This window comes from Canis aureus, chromosome 16 (genome assembly GCF_053574225.1).
Source record: "Canis aureus isolate CA01 chromosome 16, VMU_Caureus_v.1.0, whole genome shotgun sequence".
NCBI lineage: Eukaryota > Metazoa > Chordata > Mammalia > Carnivora > Canidae > Canis > Canis aureus.
Window position 1 is genome coordinate 37,541,843 of NC_135626.1, and position 14,165 is coordinate 37,556,007.

At 57.5% G+C, this 14,165-nt stretch overlaps 1 protein-coding gene and 1 long non-coding RNA gene across 10 annotated transcripts in view; one reads left to right on the forward strand and one right to left on the reverse strand.

Moving 5' to 3' along the window:
* SRCIN1 (SRC kinase signaling inhibitor 1) overlaps positions 1-14,165 on the reverse strand; it is a 68,149-nt gene that overhangs the window by 33,202 nt on the left and 20,782 nt on the right. For 5 of the 8 annotated variants that reach the window (XM_077852996.1, XM_077852991.1, XM_077852992.1 and 2 more), the window contains 2 exons: positions 9,050-9,351; positions 5,880-5,978 (listed from right to left, as the gene is read on the reverse strand). In XM_077852996.1, the coding sequence (XP_077709122.1) occupies positions 5,880-5,978; positions 9,050-9,351 (401 nt within the window). Of the gene's footprint in view, positions 1-3,670; positions 3,799-5,879; positions 5,979-9,049; positions 9,352-14,165 lie in introns of those variants that run through there. The other 3 variants (XM_077852997.1, XM_077852998.1, XM_077852994.1) reach the window with 2 other exon arrangements.
* Positions 6,398-13,236, forward strand: LOC144286491 (uncharacterized). Of its 2 annotated transcripts, none has more exons than XR_013354532.1 (5): positions 6,398-6,609; positions 7,993-8,050; positions 8,596-8,840; positions 11,746-11,817; positions 13,116-13,236. It is a non-coding gene; the product is annotated as an uncharacterized LOC144286491 (long non-coding RNA). The 2 variants fall into 2 exon arrangements; XR_013354533.1 differs by having other exon boundaries at positions 8,759-8,840.

Genomic DNA, 14,165 nt, shown 5'->3' on the forward strand with positions numbered 1-14,165 from the left:
AGGCCAGGGCAGGGAGGCCTGTGTACCATGATGGGCCGGGATTACAGAGCCAAGTGGACAGCTACCAGTCACTTCACAGTACTGGGCAATGAATGCGATGCCATGAGGAACAAGGGGAGCTGTAGAGACTGGGAGTGTGGGCAACGTCCTGTAGCCAGATAGACGAAAGAGGAAGACTCCTTGTACCCCTAGAGTAGGGCACCTGAGGTTCCTCCTCATTCACAATAACCTAGGGTCACCCTGTCTTCCCTAGAGACCAGAAGGCCCTTCCAGATGGCTAAGGACAAGGAAGGAGGCCCAGAGGATGGACTGGTTCTTGGCAAAGCTGAAGGCACCCTGCTGACCGGTGCCAGCCTCAGCAGGAAGACAGAGGCAGCAGATGGCCTGGCACTGGGGTGCCTGGCACAAGCAGACAAAATTCCCAGGCCTCAGAGCCACAAGCAGAGAAGAGGGACAATGAGGGTCCCTGATAGGGGAAGGACATCACAGAGGGGCATCCTGTGCCACCTGAATGCCTTTCAGAGGCAGAGAGCAGTTGGACAGGGGCTGAGTTGAAGGGCACAGCTGGGATGGAGGCTTTACCTGAGTTAGAGCTTTAGGGTGGGGGTGATGCCAGGCTTGGGCTGGGATGAAGAGGTTCACTCACCAGGGCCATCCCCATCTGAGCTACATTCCCACCTCTTTCCCCAGCATTGGCTCCAAGAAACACAAAAGATAGACTTGTGCCAAGCAAGGGAAGGGGACTGAAAGTCTGTGCTCCGGTCAAGGCCTAGAACAATCTATGGACACATGCCACTCCCATGGGTGCCAGGGGATGCCCACAGGTGCTGAGGGGAGGAGAGGCAAGAGGCTGGAATGTCTGCCTGCGGCCATGGGAAGGGAGGGGTGGCAGAGGGAGTGGACACGTTGGGGGCAGACAGAGCCAGGCAGAGGGCATGGGAAGGTTTATGATAAGAGTCGTGTCTGCAGCCCCGGCAGTGATGGACGGCTCTGCAGAGAAGGCCACTGTCCCTCATCTACCACCACCATTACGCAGTGTACACACAGGCCACCCACCGTGCCCAAAACACACAGACCCCATGCCGCCGAGCTGAGCACAGACTCTCAGACATCCTCAGCTAAGAACATCGCCAGAGATACACCCAGAGCAACAAAAACACACTCACAAAGGGACACAAGCACTTGGAGAGAAGCCTCCATTGTTGTTCAGAAACAACCCCAGAAACTTGGAGACAAAGATTTTCATACAGAGACCAGCCCCACACAGACACAAACATGCATCCCTCCCACCAGACCCTGACTTGCTCACATACACTCAACTCCACTCACAGAAACACAGAGGCACCAGTACCATTCACCTGCACTCTAGCCTCCCCCAGAATCACAGAAACACACAGAGACATGGATACCATTCACACATGTACGCACACACACACCTCAGCTGCAGAAACACATAAAACAGTACCCACACAGTATATACACGTACAAAGAGAAAATCCCTCCTCCCACAACTAGCCAGGTCACAGAGCCTCTGGCCACCTCGGCCACCGTCCCAGGCTTATGACACCCCAGACATCATGGGTTAGGTAGGTTAACTCCTGATTCAAGAGACAGAAGATGCCCCACCCCGACCCAGCCCCCAGTGCCAACACATCAGACTCAGTATGTCGAAGCCACCTTGCACCACTGGGGCCTGGCAACAGCCACACGGGCCTGCCTCAGACTCCCAAGACTGGGCACATCCATGGAGCAGTTAGACCTGGAAGGGAGGGGTCACTAGCTGGGGACAGGAGAGAGGACCGCGTAGCATCAGTGCCACAAGAAAGCCAGAAAGCCCCACTAGAGGGTAACAACGGAAGAGTTGCTGCACTTGTGCTTGGCAAACTCATGGTAAGGCTGAGATCAGACTTCTGAGACTTTAGGCCCTGGCCCGTAGAGCACACTGAGTAGATCCTAGCCCCTCTGGCCTCTCTGGAAAGTGGGAGGAAAGATCCTCCTTTATGTTGGCCCCACTAGGAATAAGACACATGGTCTCCTGGCAACTCAGTGTCTTTGGGGGGATGGGGGGAGACAACTGGGGAAAAGTCTTTAGGAATGCTGTCTGTCCTCTGTTGCTGTCTCTTTCCAGGGTGTTAAACCCAAGGGACGGCCTTGGGTCACTGAGAGCAGAGGAGGAGCTCTTAGCACCCCATTGGCTAAGGTGAGGTTCTCCCCATCCAACCTCCTCACCCTTTTCCTAGTAGTCTGGTCCTCCTGTGTACCTAACACAATGCCTGGTATGTAGTAGGCCCTCAACAAATATTTGACCATGAATGAAGGCGAAGGAAATAGGACCAGCCCATAGGAGGAGGGGGATGTCTCTGAATACGCTCCTCTGGCATCACTCCCACCATCTCCTGGCACCCAGCGCCGCTCAGCCTTCTAGGCCTTTTCCCCCGGGAGTTTCCTAGCACCAAAAACCCCCTGGAAGGAGGGCAAAAGACAAGAAGAGCCCAAGTTGGCCTCTCTTCCCCAGCAAAGCTCTCCCATACCAGACAGAAACTCTCCCCCTCCCCCATACTCAGGGAGTGGTCTCCCCTTCCCAGAGGACAGTGAGAAGGTGGAAAAAAGAAAGGTTTGAGTGGGAGAGCCCTTGCGGAGGGCGATCACTTGTAGGAAAGAGTCTTACAGGAGCAGGGAGCAAAATGAGAGGTGTTCTAAAGGATTAGGCTTGGAAGCCAACCATTCACTCTAGGGACAAGGCTTTCAGAAATGAGGGAGGGGAGCTTCCCAGAGACCCACGAAAGCGAGGCCAGGGAGTCCTCCAACTCCTCGGTGAGAAGAGGAAATAGCTTCTTCCCTCTGGGGGCTGAGGAGTTAACCCCTGCCCTTCCTCACCTCAGTGCCCTTAGTGGGGTTCTTCTCTCTCCCTGCAGCTGATCCTTCCAACCCCCTCCCAGGCACGAGCCCTGGGAGGGGCGGGGCCTAGCCCCTCACCCCCCACCCCCGGGAGCCCAAGCCCAGTCAGCCCCGGTCCTGCTTCCCGGGTCTCTCCCTTCCTCTTCAGGCAGGCATCCCCCCTGTAGGCTAGGTGAGTGGCGTGACCCCTCCTTGACCTCGAGCCCAGACGACGACGCAACCTCCTGGGAGGGAGGACAACCAAATAGGTCGCACCTCTGGCTCCTTATCCCTAGGCTCCGCGTGCACCGGCGCACACACCCACCTCTCAACTCCTGCGAACACGCGTCCACGTAAACAGGCGCCCCTCAGCCTGGGGCTATCTAACGTGCCCCCGCGTGGCCAGCCTCCCACCACCCCGCACATGCACGACCCTCCCCCCACGGCACCCTCATCTCCTCCCCCTCCCCGGTGCAGAGCGCGTGGAGGGGGGCGGCACTGCGGGACCTGCGCGGCGCCGGGGGCAAGGGCGCACCCCAGGAAGGTCATGACTTTCCGAGATTGGGGGAGAGGGCGCCAGCCGCATTTTGGGGTGGGGGGGCCGGCCCACGCGGAAGGCGGCGAACACGGTGGGGGAGGGGTGGGGGCGTTTCTGGGGACTGGGAACCGCAACGGCCTGCCCGCCTCCCACCCCCGGACCGCCCCTCGGAGCCGCGGGGCCGCCCCCATCCCCGTGCCCCACCGCCCGCGGAACCCCGCGGCGGCCCCGGCCCCCGCAGCCGCTCCTCCTTACCTGCGGCCACAGGTGTACGCGCGGGGCCCCCAGGCCCAGGTCCGCGTCAGGCGCGGGAGGGAGGGCGGCCCCCTACTCCCACCCGCCCGGGCTCTCCCCGCCCCCGGCCGCCTCCGCAGCCTCCGCCGCCGCCGCCGGTGCCCTTTGCTGCAATGCGAGAGCCGCCGCCGCCGAGCCGGCCCGGGCCCCGGTCGCCCCGGTAACCGCGACTCCACCTGGCGCGGCGCAGCGCGCCGCCGAGCACATCCTCTCTCCGGCCCCCTCCCCCGGCGCGGCCCCGCCGGCGCAGCCCCGCCGAGGATCGGCGGAGGCTGGTGGCTGCGTCGCCGCGGTCACCCGATACGCCGGCCGGCCGCCCGGGACTCGGGTTGCAGAAGGAGGGAGGGAGGTTAGGCAGCCTGGTGGAAGCGGGGGAGGGGCTGCGGCTCGGAGTCTAGGCTCTGGTCCTCTCCCTGGGCCCTCTTCAGCCTCCCACTCCCAAAGGTCTGGCCAAGGGGTGGGGGGTGGGGGAGTGTGTCCTGCCTCCCGACCTGTCACCCTCCGAGATCATGGCCTCTCCCCATCAGGGTGTCAGGGTGCACTGCTCCCCTCCTCAGCTGTCCTGTGACTCAATCCCCAGCTAAGTCTGGGAGGCCTAGGACGCCTGAGCTTCCCCGATGGCCTCTGACCCTGCTCTGCTGTGCAACTCTGGCATTTGCTGACCATCTCTGATCCTACACTTTACATAAAGGAGCCTCAGACTCAGCCATGGAGGTGTGATGAGTACCAAGCAGCAAGTGATGACAAGATCCTATGAACGTCCGCTTTCCTCTGTAATCACAAAGCCCTGGGGTCAGGATCTCCTCAAACTCTGATGGAATTTCCTCCATCAGAGCAAATCCCAGATGCAGACAGGCCTAGAGCCCCATGACCTAGGACAACTGACCTCACCAAGTTCAGCCTCACGCCTCTCCATCACCCCAACCATATCTAGTGCCAAGACATGTCATCTGGAGAGGGCCTCTGTATGTCCCAGGCGCATCGCACCTGTCCACTGCCCCATCACCATTCCTGTCCCAGCCCCCTTTTTGGTCTCCACTTGCACTTGGCCACTTAGGACAAGTCTGTCCCACTTGCCATCCAGCCTTGGGGGCAGACACACCTTTGTTCCCCAAAGTTCAGTCAAGATGGAGCTGAAAGCCAAGAAGGGAAGTGGGCGGAATGCCTTGTGGGTGATGCCAAGTGTGCCAATCTGTTGCCAGACTTGAGTTACACTCCGCTAAAACGTCCGGTCCGTGCTTGGGAGCCTCATCCTTTCCTAGGCTGTCACATCTATCCTTCTGATCCTTCTTGAAAAAGTCAAGCCTTGCTACCTGTCCCCAGGGGCAGCAGGGTATGTGAGAAAATGAAGCCAGTACCCATTCTACTCCTTGGACTCCTCTTTTCTGTGTCTCCTCTGCCTCCTACAACTGAACACCCTCAAGCCAAGGCCCCCTCTTCAGGGCTTGCCCCCTCCCTGGCTGCAACTCAGACTCCCTGGCCCTTCCTCCCTGCTGGGGCCCCAGATGCCTCTTTTTCTCCCCATGGCAATATCCAGGCCTGAGCTGGAAGCCCAAGCCCTGCCTGAGTGTGTCCCTGTCTGAGCTGAGATCTGTCTTCCCACCAGGGAAACTGAGGCTTGACGAGGAATCAGGGAACAAATTCAGAACAAATGGCTAGATGCCAAAGTCCTCTGAAAAATTGGAAACTAAGTCTTGAACATACCAAGAAAAGTAATAGAGAAACATTGTGAAGAACTTCCTGATGGTGAGACCTCAGGGGAACGAACGCTGGGTCCACTCAGAGATGGAAAGATAGGGTGGGGGGGATCTGGGAGTGAGGTGGTCTGCAGGGGGATACAGAGCATAAGAGTCTCCTGAAAACCAATAGGATGAGGGTGGATACTCCTGTTCAAAGGAGGAAAGAATCCAAATTTTTTTTTCAAAACTTGAGTATTCCCCTTCAAAAATTCCTTCCCCAAAGACAAACCTTTAGGGAGGTAGTGGCAAGAATTAGACAATCAGGAGGGAGTACAGGGCTTAGGAGTCCTCTGAAATGGGGGGGGGGGGTCCTACATAAGAGAAAGGAATGCAAAATTAAAATCCTAGATATCCCCCCTCCAAAAAAAAAGTGTTCCCCAAGCCAAACTCTGCCAGGGTTTGGGGGGCATGGGGGCTTGTGCATGACTCACCTGGGCCGGCTGGCCAGCCCCGGAGGGGGCGGAGTCGCCATGGAGGTGGGAGCAGAGGGAGCTGAGGAGGCACACGGGGTCCACGGTCCAGCCGCCAACCTGTGTGTGCGAAGGGGGGGACACCCCATTAGGGGGAGCGGGCAGGAGCCGCTGGGAGACTGTGATGGGCCAGGGAGGGACATTTCTGGGGCAAACTTTGGCATACCCCAGAGGGACCCTGCAACACTGGCTAGTCCCTTTTCGAGGGTGGATCTCTAACTAGAGCCCCTGGTCTGTTTCTTATTGTTTCTCTTCTGCCTGACTGGGAGATCCCTGAGCCCTGGAGAGGGCCTCCTCCATCAGATACTCCTGAATTTCTTTTCTTCAGTTCTTGACTGCCTCCCGGGATGCTCTGCCCGGGAGCTGTTCCTCACCTGTCGGCTCCTCCAGCTCCTCTCCCTCCGCACTGAAGATGTCATCTCCTACCTCACAGAGATCGGAACCATTCCGCAGGGGTCCTCACCCCCATGTGCCACTGTCCTAACAGCACCTCTTTCTTCCCTGCCATCTCCCACCCCAGGGCCACCCCACACCTAAGGCTTGAAACCCATCACCTCCTGATTTCCCTCTTCTCCACAGCCCTCTCCCCCCTCGGCATCCCCAAATCCATTCATCTTCATTCATCCTGCTGACATTCACCCAGCTGGCACTATCCTTAGGCGCCAGGCCCTCCTTGGCCAGAGAACCGCCTGTAGGTCTTACCCACTCACACTCTACCGGGGGGGGGGGGAATGAATGAGTGAATGAACAAAGGAATGAATTTGTGAGTGAGTTGCTGTGCTTTGACTCATCTAGTAGAGGAGTATTTGCTGAGTGCCTCCCTGTGCCAGCGAATTTGCCAGACACGTCTGAGGCCCTTAGACACACCCCCACCTTCCCTCTTGGGCCTGCTGCCCCTTGAGGCCATCACCCCCTCTATCTTCATCGTTTTATGGCCAAAACTCCCAGACAGATCTGTGTCCCAGGGCGTGCTCTCTCACCACCTCCAAACACCTCAACCCCTAAAACGAACCATGACCTCGCCACATCACAAGAAACGAGGGGTACCCTCCAGACCCACAGATCCCATCCAGTCCTAATGGCTGTTTCTCACTCCCCAGCGCTGCCCCCACAGCTTCTGAAGCGCAAGTGGTCCTCCTGCTGGGCCTTTCTCTTCTTCCTCAAGATGGAGAGAATGTTCCTGGCTCCTCCTCCCCACTTTCATGGCCCTCTCCCCTCTCAGACTCCATCCTGCCTTGGTGGCCAGGCTTATGCCCCAAGTCCCACTGCCATTCTGCCTTGATCATCATGCTGAAGCTGTGGTCCCTTCAGAATCCCAGGCTGTACCTATGGCGCGCCTGATGGACATCCCTGCTCTGCAACTCACCTCCCATATTGCTGTCTCCCACCCCCACCCTCAAAGTGTCCCTCCCACCCTCTTATTTCTCCCAGGGCACCGCATCTCCCTGCTACCCAGGTTTTCTGTCTTTGGCTCCTCCCTCCAGGCAGCAAATAAGCTTTGCTCAACTTCCCCATCCTTTCCCTTAGTCCTCCCTAACACATTCTCTTCCCCCGCCTCCTTCCCCTCCCTCCAGTCCCCCTTTTGTCCTCTCCTATTCACCATCCAAAAACAACCACAGCCCTCCTAGCTCCCACCATCTGGCCCCACTTTTCCAGTCTGCCCCCACATCTCCCACTGCCTCCCGCCCTGAGCCTTCTGCACCAGCCAGGTGGGTCTCTGTACCCATCCCCAGACCGACTCAGAACCATGCTCACTTCCCATCTTCCCAGCTCCTAAAGCAGCATGCTCTTCCTCGATGCCCATTCACACCCTTTTCATCCTTCTAAGCCTCATTTAGATACCTCTTCCTGTAGAAAGCCTTTCCTGACCAGGCCTGCCTGCCTGGTGTCCCCTTCTCTAAACCCTCTACTGACTGTGCCCTTCCCACTCAAGTGTAACCATCCTTTCCCCCACCTCCAGATCACAAATGCCCCTGCCCCCTCCTCCCAAGCCAGCACACCAGAAGGAACCCACTGAGAGGGGCACCCTGAGGGTGAGGGCCATATTTCCAACTGCAAGTCTCCCTTATTCCAGCCAGAACTCTGCTCCCAGGAGGACCCTAAAGCTGGAAAAGGACAAGACAGAACTGGAGGTGACTTGAGAGGCACCAATGTGTCCTTGTTCCCTTCTGTGACAATAGGAGTGGGGACACCCTTCCCGTTTCTCAGCCACACCCAGCAGCACGTAGAAGGGGGACGGAGCAAGACTGACACCCCCAGTCCCTACTGAAACAGTGTGGATGGGATGTACCTCCCTCCCCTCCTCTGCTTCTCCTGGAGTGTACAAGGCCTAGGTCTCCGCAGCCATCAAGGCATCTCGCCAATGTGATACTGTAGGCAGAAGGCTAGTCCCAAGAGAGAACTTTCCCACAGACAAGAAGGTGATACTTGGATGGAGAGGTGCATCCAGGCAACCGAGAATCTGGGAGAGGTTTACAAGTGAAGCATCCTACCCCACACAGAAGGAGGCAGGCTCTGGTCCAGAAGCAAGGACCCTGACTCCTCTGTAAGGCTTATTGATGGCAGGAGAGAAACCAAGGCAGCCTCTAGCTCAAAGTCACACAGCGAGTCTTGGGGCGGAAGGAATAAGGAAGGAGGAGGTCAAAAGTCCCAGGAGTTGTGGGCTCTGTTCTTGCAGGGGCTGGGGCCACATCAGATCCAGCCTACTGAGGCTCCCAAGGGGGCCACATCTAGAGGTGCCACCCCAGTCTCAACTCCAGGTGGGCCGGGCCTTCAGGCTCCTAACAGTTGGTCCCCAAGACTGTTTGCTCTTCCTCCCCACCACTTCTTTGGCGTCCAAGACAACCTTCCCCCGCTTCAGCCCAGTCCAACCGCCTCTCTGCGTCTCTGCCAGCGCCCCCCACTCCAGGACCGCAGGCAAAGGTTTGGAGGCTGAGCCCCCATCCCTTTCCTCCCCAGGCTCCAGAAAAGGCCAACCAGGGCAACTCCCAGACCGGCCCGTCCCTTCCTCCACCTCCTTCCTTCTAGCTCCCTCCCCAGATGCCTCTCAGAACAGGGAGGAGCCTGGGGGCCGGGCAGCGGGGAGCACGGGCTCAGACCCCTCCCCAGCCCACAGCCAGCCCCCCACTCACCTGCTCTCGCATCCTGTCCTGCTGACCCCGCAGGGCCAGGGCGTGCTGGGGGTACTTGTTCTTCAGGTGGTCCATGAAGGCATCGCGCTTGCGGTCGGCGTCCGCCTTCTGGAGCCCGCTGAGCGCCTCCAGGCTCTGGGCGGCGATCACCGTGTGCCGCCGCTCGGACGTGTGCACTAGCCCCACGTTGGAGAAGCGCCGGCCCCCGCTGCCCGCGCCGCCCCCGCCCCCCAGGGTCCGGTACTCCCGCGGGTACTCGGCATCGTCCGCAGACAGCATAGGGGGGCTGCTCCGCTCCGGATCTGCGAGAGGGGAGAGGGCACGGCGGGGTCACCGGGCGCCCGGTGGGGCTGCCCAGCCCTCACCAGGGTCCCTGCGGGGGCGGGGCTGAGGCAGGGACTGCCCCCTGCAAGAGCAGGGTCCGACTTTGTGCTCTTTTCCGGGCGGGTTTGGAAGGGTAATGACTGCAGGGGGGTGCTGTTTTTTGAGGCCAAGGAGGGGTTGGACGCAGGGGTCCTGAACATCTCTGGCCATGCGTCCCCTTCCTCCTTCCTAGAGCTGGTGTGAACAGGTGAGGGAAGGGGAGTTTCCTTTAGATGGTTCCTGAAAGATGTGGAAAGGAGCCAGTTCAGTCTTCCTTTCAGGAGCATCCTCTAAGGAGGGGTGTGTGTGTGTGTGTGTGTGTGTGTACGTGCTAACCTCCTCCCTCAGACTAGCATGTCCAGGACACACTTGTCCTAAATGCAGGGGATTGGCTTGGAAAGGGGCCAGGACTAAGATGCCGGGGGCAGGAGTAATGGTGGAAGGATTTGGAGGCCCAGGGTCTGGGGCATGGGACCCCCACTTTTCCCTCCCTTCCCAGAGACAGACAGACAGACAGGGGAGGCTGGGTACAGAGAGGACAGTGAGAGAGAGACAGATTTGGGACAAACTCAAAGGAGAAAGAAAGCAGACAGAACAGCTCAAGCCCTCCCCCTGGGACCCTCCCTTTTTTCAGTCTCCCCTCCCAACACACACACACACACACACACACACATACACACACACAAGTTCAAGACCTTTAAGGGATGCACAGGGGACAAAAGACAGTACAGAAGCAGAAAAAAAAAGAGAAGGCCGGGGGTTGAGGTCCCCATGCAGAATTCTGAATCCTTTTCCCATATGCCCACCATCCCTGAGCTGCTGGCCTCACCAGGCCCAGCCTTGCTGTCTCCTGTCCTCCAGCCTCAAAGCTGACTTTACAGAGCCCCAGCAGGGGACAGTGATTCCAGAGTGCCACCCTCACCAGATGCCAGGTGTCTCCCCACTAGGAGATAAATGCAGTCTCACCGGCGTACCTCGCGAGCCCCACAATCCACTAGTCTCAAAGCCACACCCCCAAGCGTAACCTAGGTCTGGGGGTGTCAGGCGCTTCAGCAAACATGTGAACCTCCACACAAGGGCTGACTCGCCGCCGGGCCACCTGGGGCAAAGAAGAGGAAGCTGGGGATCCTGGGACCCAGCCAGATTCCGTCCAGCACCAAGCCACCTCGGCCCCCTTCCTCCACACATCCATTGTGCATTAGGCCTGCCGCCAGGCCTCACTCACCTCCTGTGCTCCACAGGAGGAAAGGAGAGATTCAGCCACATTTCAGGAAAAGCCACCCCTTCCCCAGCACGCGTGTGCATGTGCACACACACACACACACACTCCTCCCCAGGCTTTATGGCTGAAGCATGTAGATCTGGGGGACAGAGACTTTGAGGCCCCAGCACCTCCCACCAAAACTAAAGGAAGAATGACTTCCACAGACACAAATTCCATGGCTTCCAAAGGCCTGATGAGCCACCATCATCATGATGTATGAGCCTCTCAGCACCCCTTTTGGGGGATTATCACAGTGGCCCCATTTCAGAGATGGGGCTGCCGAGGTCACAGAAGTCCAACGACATGCCCAAAGCCACAGTGAGTGGTAGAGGCTAGATTTGACCCCAATATCTATTAGGTTAGCCCCATCCCCTCCCATCACACTTTCTCAACAAATGTCTATTGACAGAACAATGGCAACACCACTCAGCACTAGGTGCTCCTCTCTGTTTATCTCACCTGTCCCCAGCCTGGCACTGCGTCTGGGGTCCCTCCTGTCTCCCCCACCACCCCATACCAGGCATCTGTCCCTTTCATTGTAGTCATCACCCTCTGGCATGCTCCCCAAAGTAAGGTTCAGATTCACAAGAGCTGTCTTTGGCAGGAACAGTTTCATATTCTAATACTTATACCTTTATTTTCATAAGAATTAGGAAACCCCAGATAGAAAGTCCAACCACTGATGCCATGGATATTATTCCTGGGGATGGTAAAGAGATAAGACTTCCTTTTAAGTAAATTTATTTAGATTCAAAGAGAGTTAATGAAAAACATTGAGTTAATATGGTGCAGAGAGTCCCTGATCTGGAGGGAATTCCCGAAGATGGCCCCTGATTGAGTGGGGCTGGGAACCCTGGGACCATCTTCAGGAAGGCCTAGTCTCTGCCCTCAAGATACTGCTGACAATCTAGGGGACCACTGAATGTGGCTGAAAAGGAGTGACCTGAATAATCATCCAGGAGAAGGAGAGACAGGATGGGGATGCTCTAGACACCAGAGAAATAGCCCCAACCAGAGTCGGGGGGCTGCCTCCCATGAGCTTTAACCTCTGTCTTCCGCTTACCCTCAGCACCAGAGATTTGCATTGGGTACAACTGAGTAGGAGGAGACCATCCACGGCCATTGGCCTCTCTCTGCCCAGGTAGGGTGGATTCCGCCCATGGGGCTTGCTGCTGGAATCCCAGGTCTAGAGTTTGGCCCAGCCCTGCCCAGAGCCAGAGGGACTTCTCTCCTTGTGCCAGACAGCCAGGCTCACAGTGCCCTCCAAGGGCTCTGGACACACAGGTGCAGGGGACAGGTCTCCGGTTCTCATTCCCCGCCCCGTGCCTTTCTGCCCTCTGGGACCCAGAAGAGCTGCTCAGCCCCATCCCCACCCTCCATGCCTGCACCTGCTTCCCTGGCTCCTAGGGGGAGGTCTCAACATGTCTGGGCTGAGACAGAGACAAGCAGGAACTATGGGAGGCCCAGGGGTCACCCAGGGTCTCCCAGGTTGGTTAAAGGGGCAAGACTAGACTGGCAAGGAGGGGTCTGGGCTGCTAGAGCCGGCAGTGGAGGGGAAGCAGCTGCGGACAGTGGACATGTGCTTGCAGCCCTATTTATGACTGCAGTCCCATAAATCTCACTGTGGGTGGCGGTGGCGAGGAGGGGGCTGCCCAGCAGCCTGAACAGAGGGAGAGTAGAGCAAGGACTGTCCCTGCCTTCTTGAGGTCAGGGCTCAGCCGGCAGGTACCCAGGCATTGGTGGAGGGAGGAGTCCGGGGTGAGGCAGAAGCTCGATTCTGGGGGGTGGCAGAGAGAGGGGCAGGGGCAGGAAAGACAATTTGCTATCTCTGAGGGGTGGTGGGAAGGAGGGGCTTTGATCTGCAAAGCTGTAGCATGTCTTTAAGAACCTTTGAGAGCCTCAGCTTTATTTAGCAAAGACAGAAACTAGCTGAGGTGGGGTGGGGAGGTGTCTGGGTGTCTCAGTCCATTAAGGGTCTGCTTTCAGCTCAGAGCTTGATTAAGGGGTCCTGGGATCGAGCCTTGTGTCAGGCTCGCTGCTCAACGGAGAGGCTGCTTCTCCCTCTCCCTCCGCAGCTCCCCCTCCTTGTTCCTCTCTCTCTCTCTCTCTTTCTCTCTCTGTCCCCATCTCTCTGTCAAATAAATAAATAAATAGTCTTTTTTTTTTTAATTTTTATTTATTCATGATAGGCACACAGTGAGAGAGAGAGAGGCAGAGACACAGGCAGAGGGAGAAGCAGGCTCCATGCACCGGGAGCCTGACGTGGGATTCGATCCCGGATCTCCAGGATCGCGCCCTGGGCCAAAGGCAGGCGCTAAACCGCTGCGCCACCCAGGGATCCCTAGTCTTTTTTTTTTAAAGAAGAAAGACAGAACCTAGCTGGGGTGGGAGAGGGGAGATGAGGCTCCTGCTCTGTGCTCGTTTCACTCCTTTCTGCAGGGCACCAGCTGACTGAGGACTGACCTGGGCTTCTGGACTGTGGGGCCATCCTGTTACCCCTGAGGTCAGGGCACTGGGAGAAGAGAACCCCGAGCCTGAGCTATGCTGGGTTTTAAGTCAGCTCCTTTACCTGAAAGATCCTGGGGCTAGCTGTTCATTTATTTACTCATTCAGTCAACAGGTCCTTTCCCTCTCGGAGCCTGAGGGAATTAATCTGTAAAATGGGGACAGTAACCTCTAAACCCTGTCCCTGTCTTGCTGACCACCCCCCCCCCAAACTGGCAAGACAATGGAGGAGAAAATGTGTTCTTTTGAATTAAAGATATTCCTGGCACATTGGCTATTGGGCCCTAGCAGGACAGCCTTCCCGTTGCTCCTGCTCCTGCTCCAGCTACCACCAAGTCCCCGGACTGGCCCTGACCCTCCCCAGACTGAGCAGCTCAGTGCAAAGTCCAGGAGATCGATTCCAATCTAGCAAGCAGCAGGCTCTGGGCACCCCGGTCCGAGCAGATCAACGCTTCCCGTTCAGTGGCAGGGGGCAGTGAGGGGTCCGTATGGGCAGGGGTCTTCGGGGGTGGCAGAGGGGACAGATGGGACAGAGAGGCCTTGATGGGTAAGCAGGCTGGGGATTGAAGGACCATGAAGGGTGGAGGCTGGGGAGCCAGAGAAAAAAGCTGGGGTCAGAGGATTTGCCAGCCAATCATAATTTTTGAGTCAGAGACCCAAGCCCTGGAGAAGATGCCTGAGACTGGTGCAATCCAGTTCAGAACGAGGGGGAGGGAAAGTGGGGAGAGGGGTTCTGTGACTCTCAGCTCAGCCTTCCCAGCCTGGGTCTGGGGGAAGGGCCAGACCTGTGGCTGGGGTGACAGGAGGTGGTGGGCGCCTCCCAGTGGCCAGAGGGGGATAAGGGCGCAGGCGCTTGGGAAGACAGCCACATTGTTGTTTTCTGCCGCCAGTTCCAAATTCCACCTTTATTTATGAGCCTGATTTATTTTTATCCTCCTCTGCATTCTTTTACATGAGATCACTGTAACTCATGATGAGAATTAA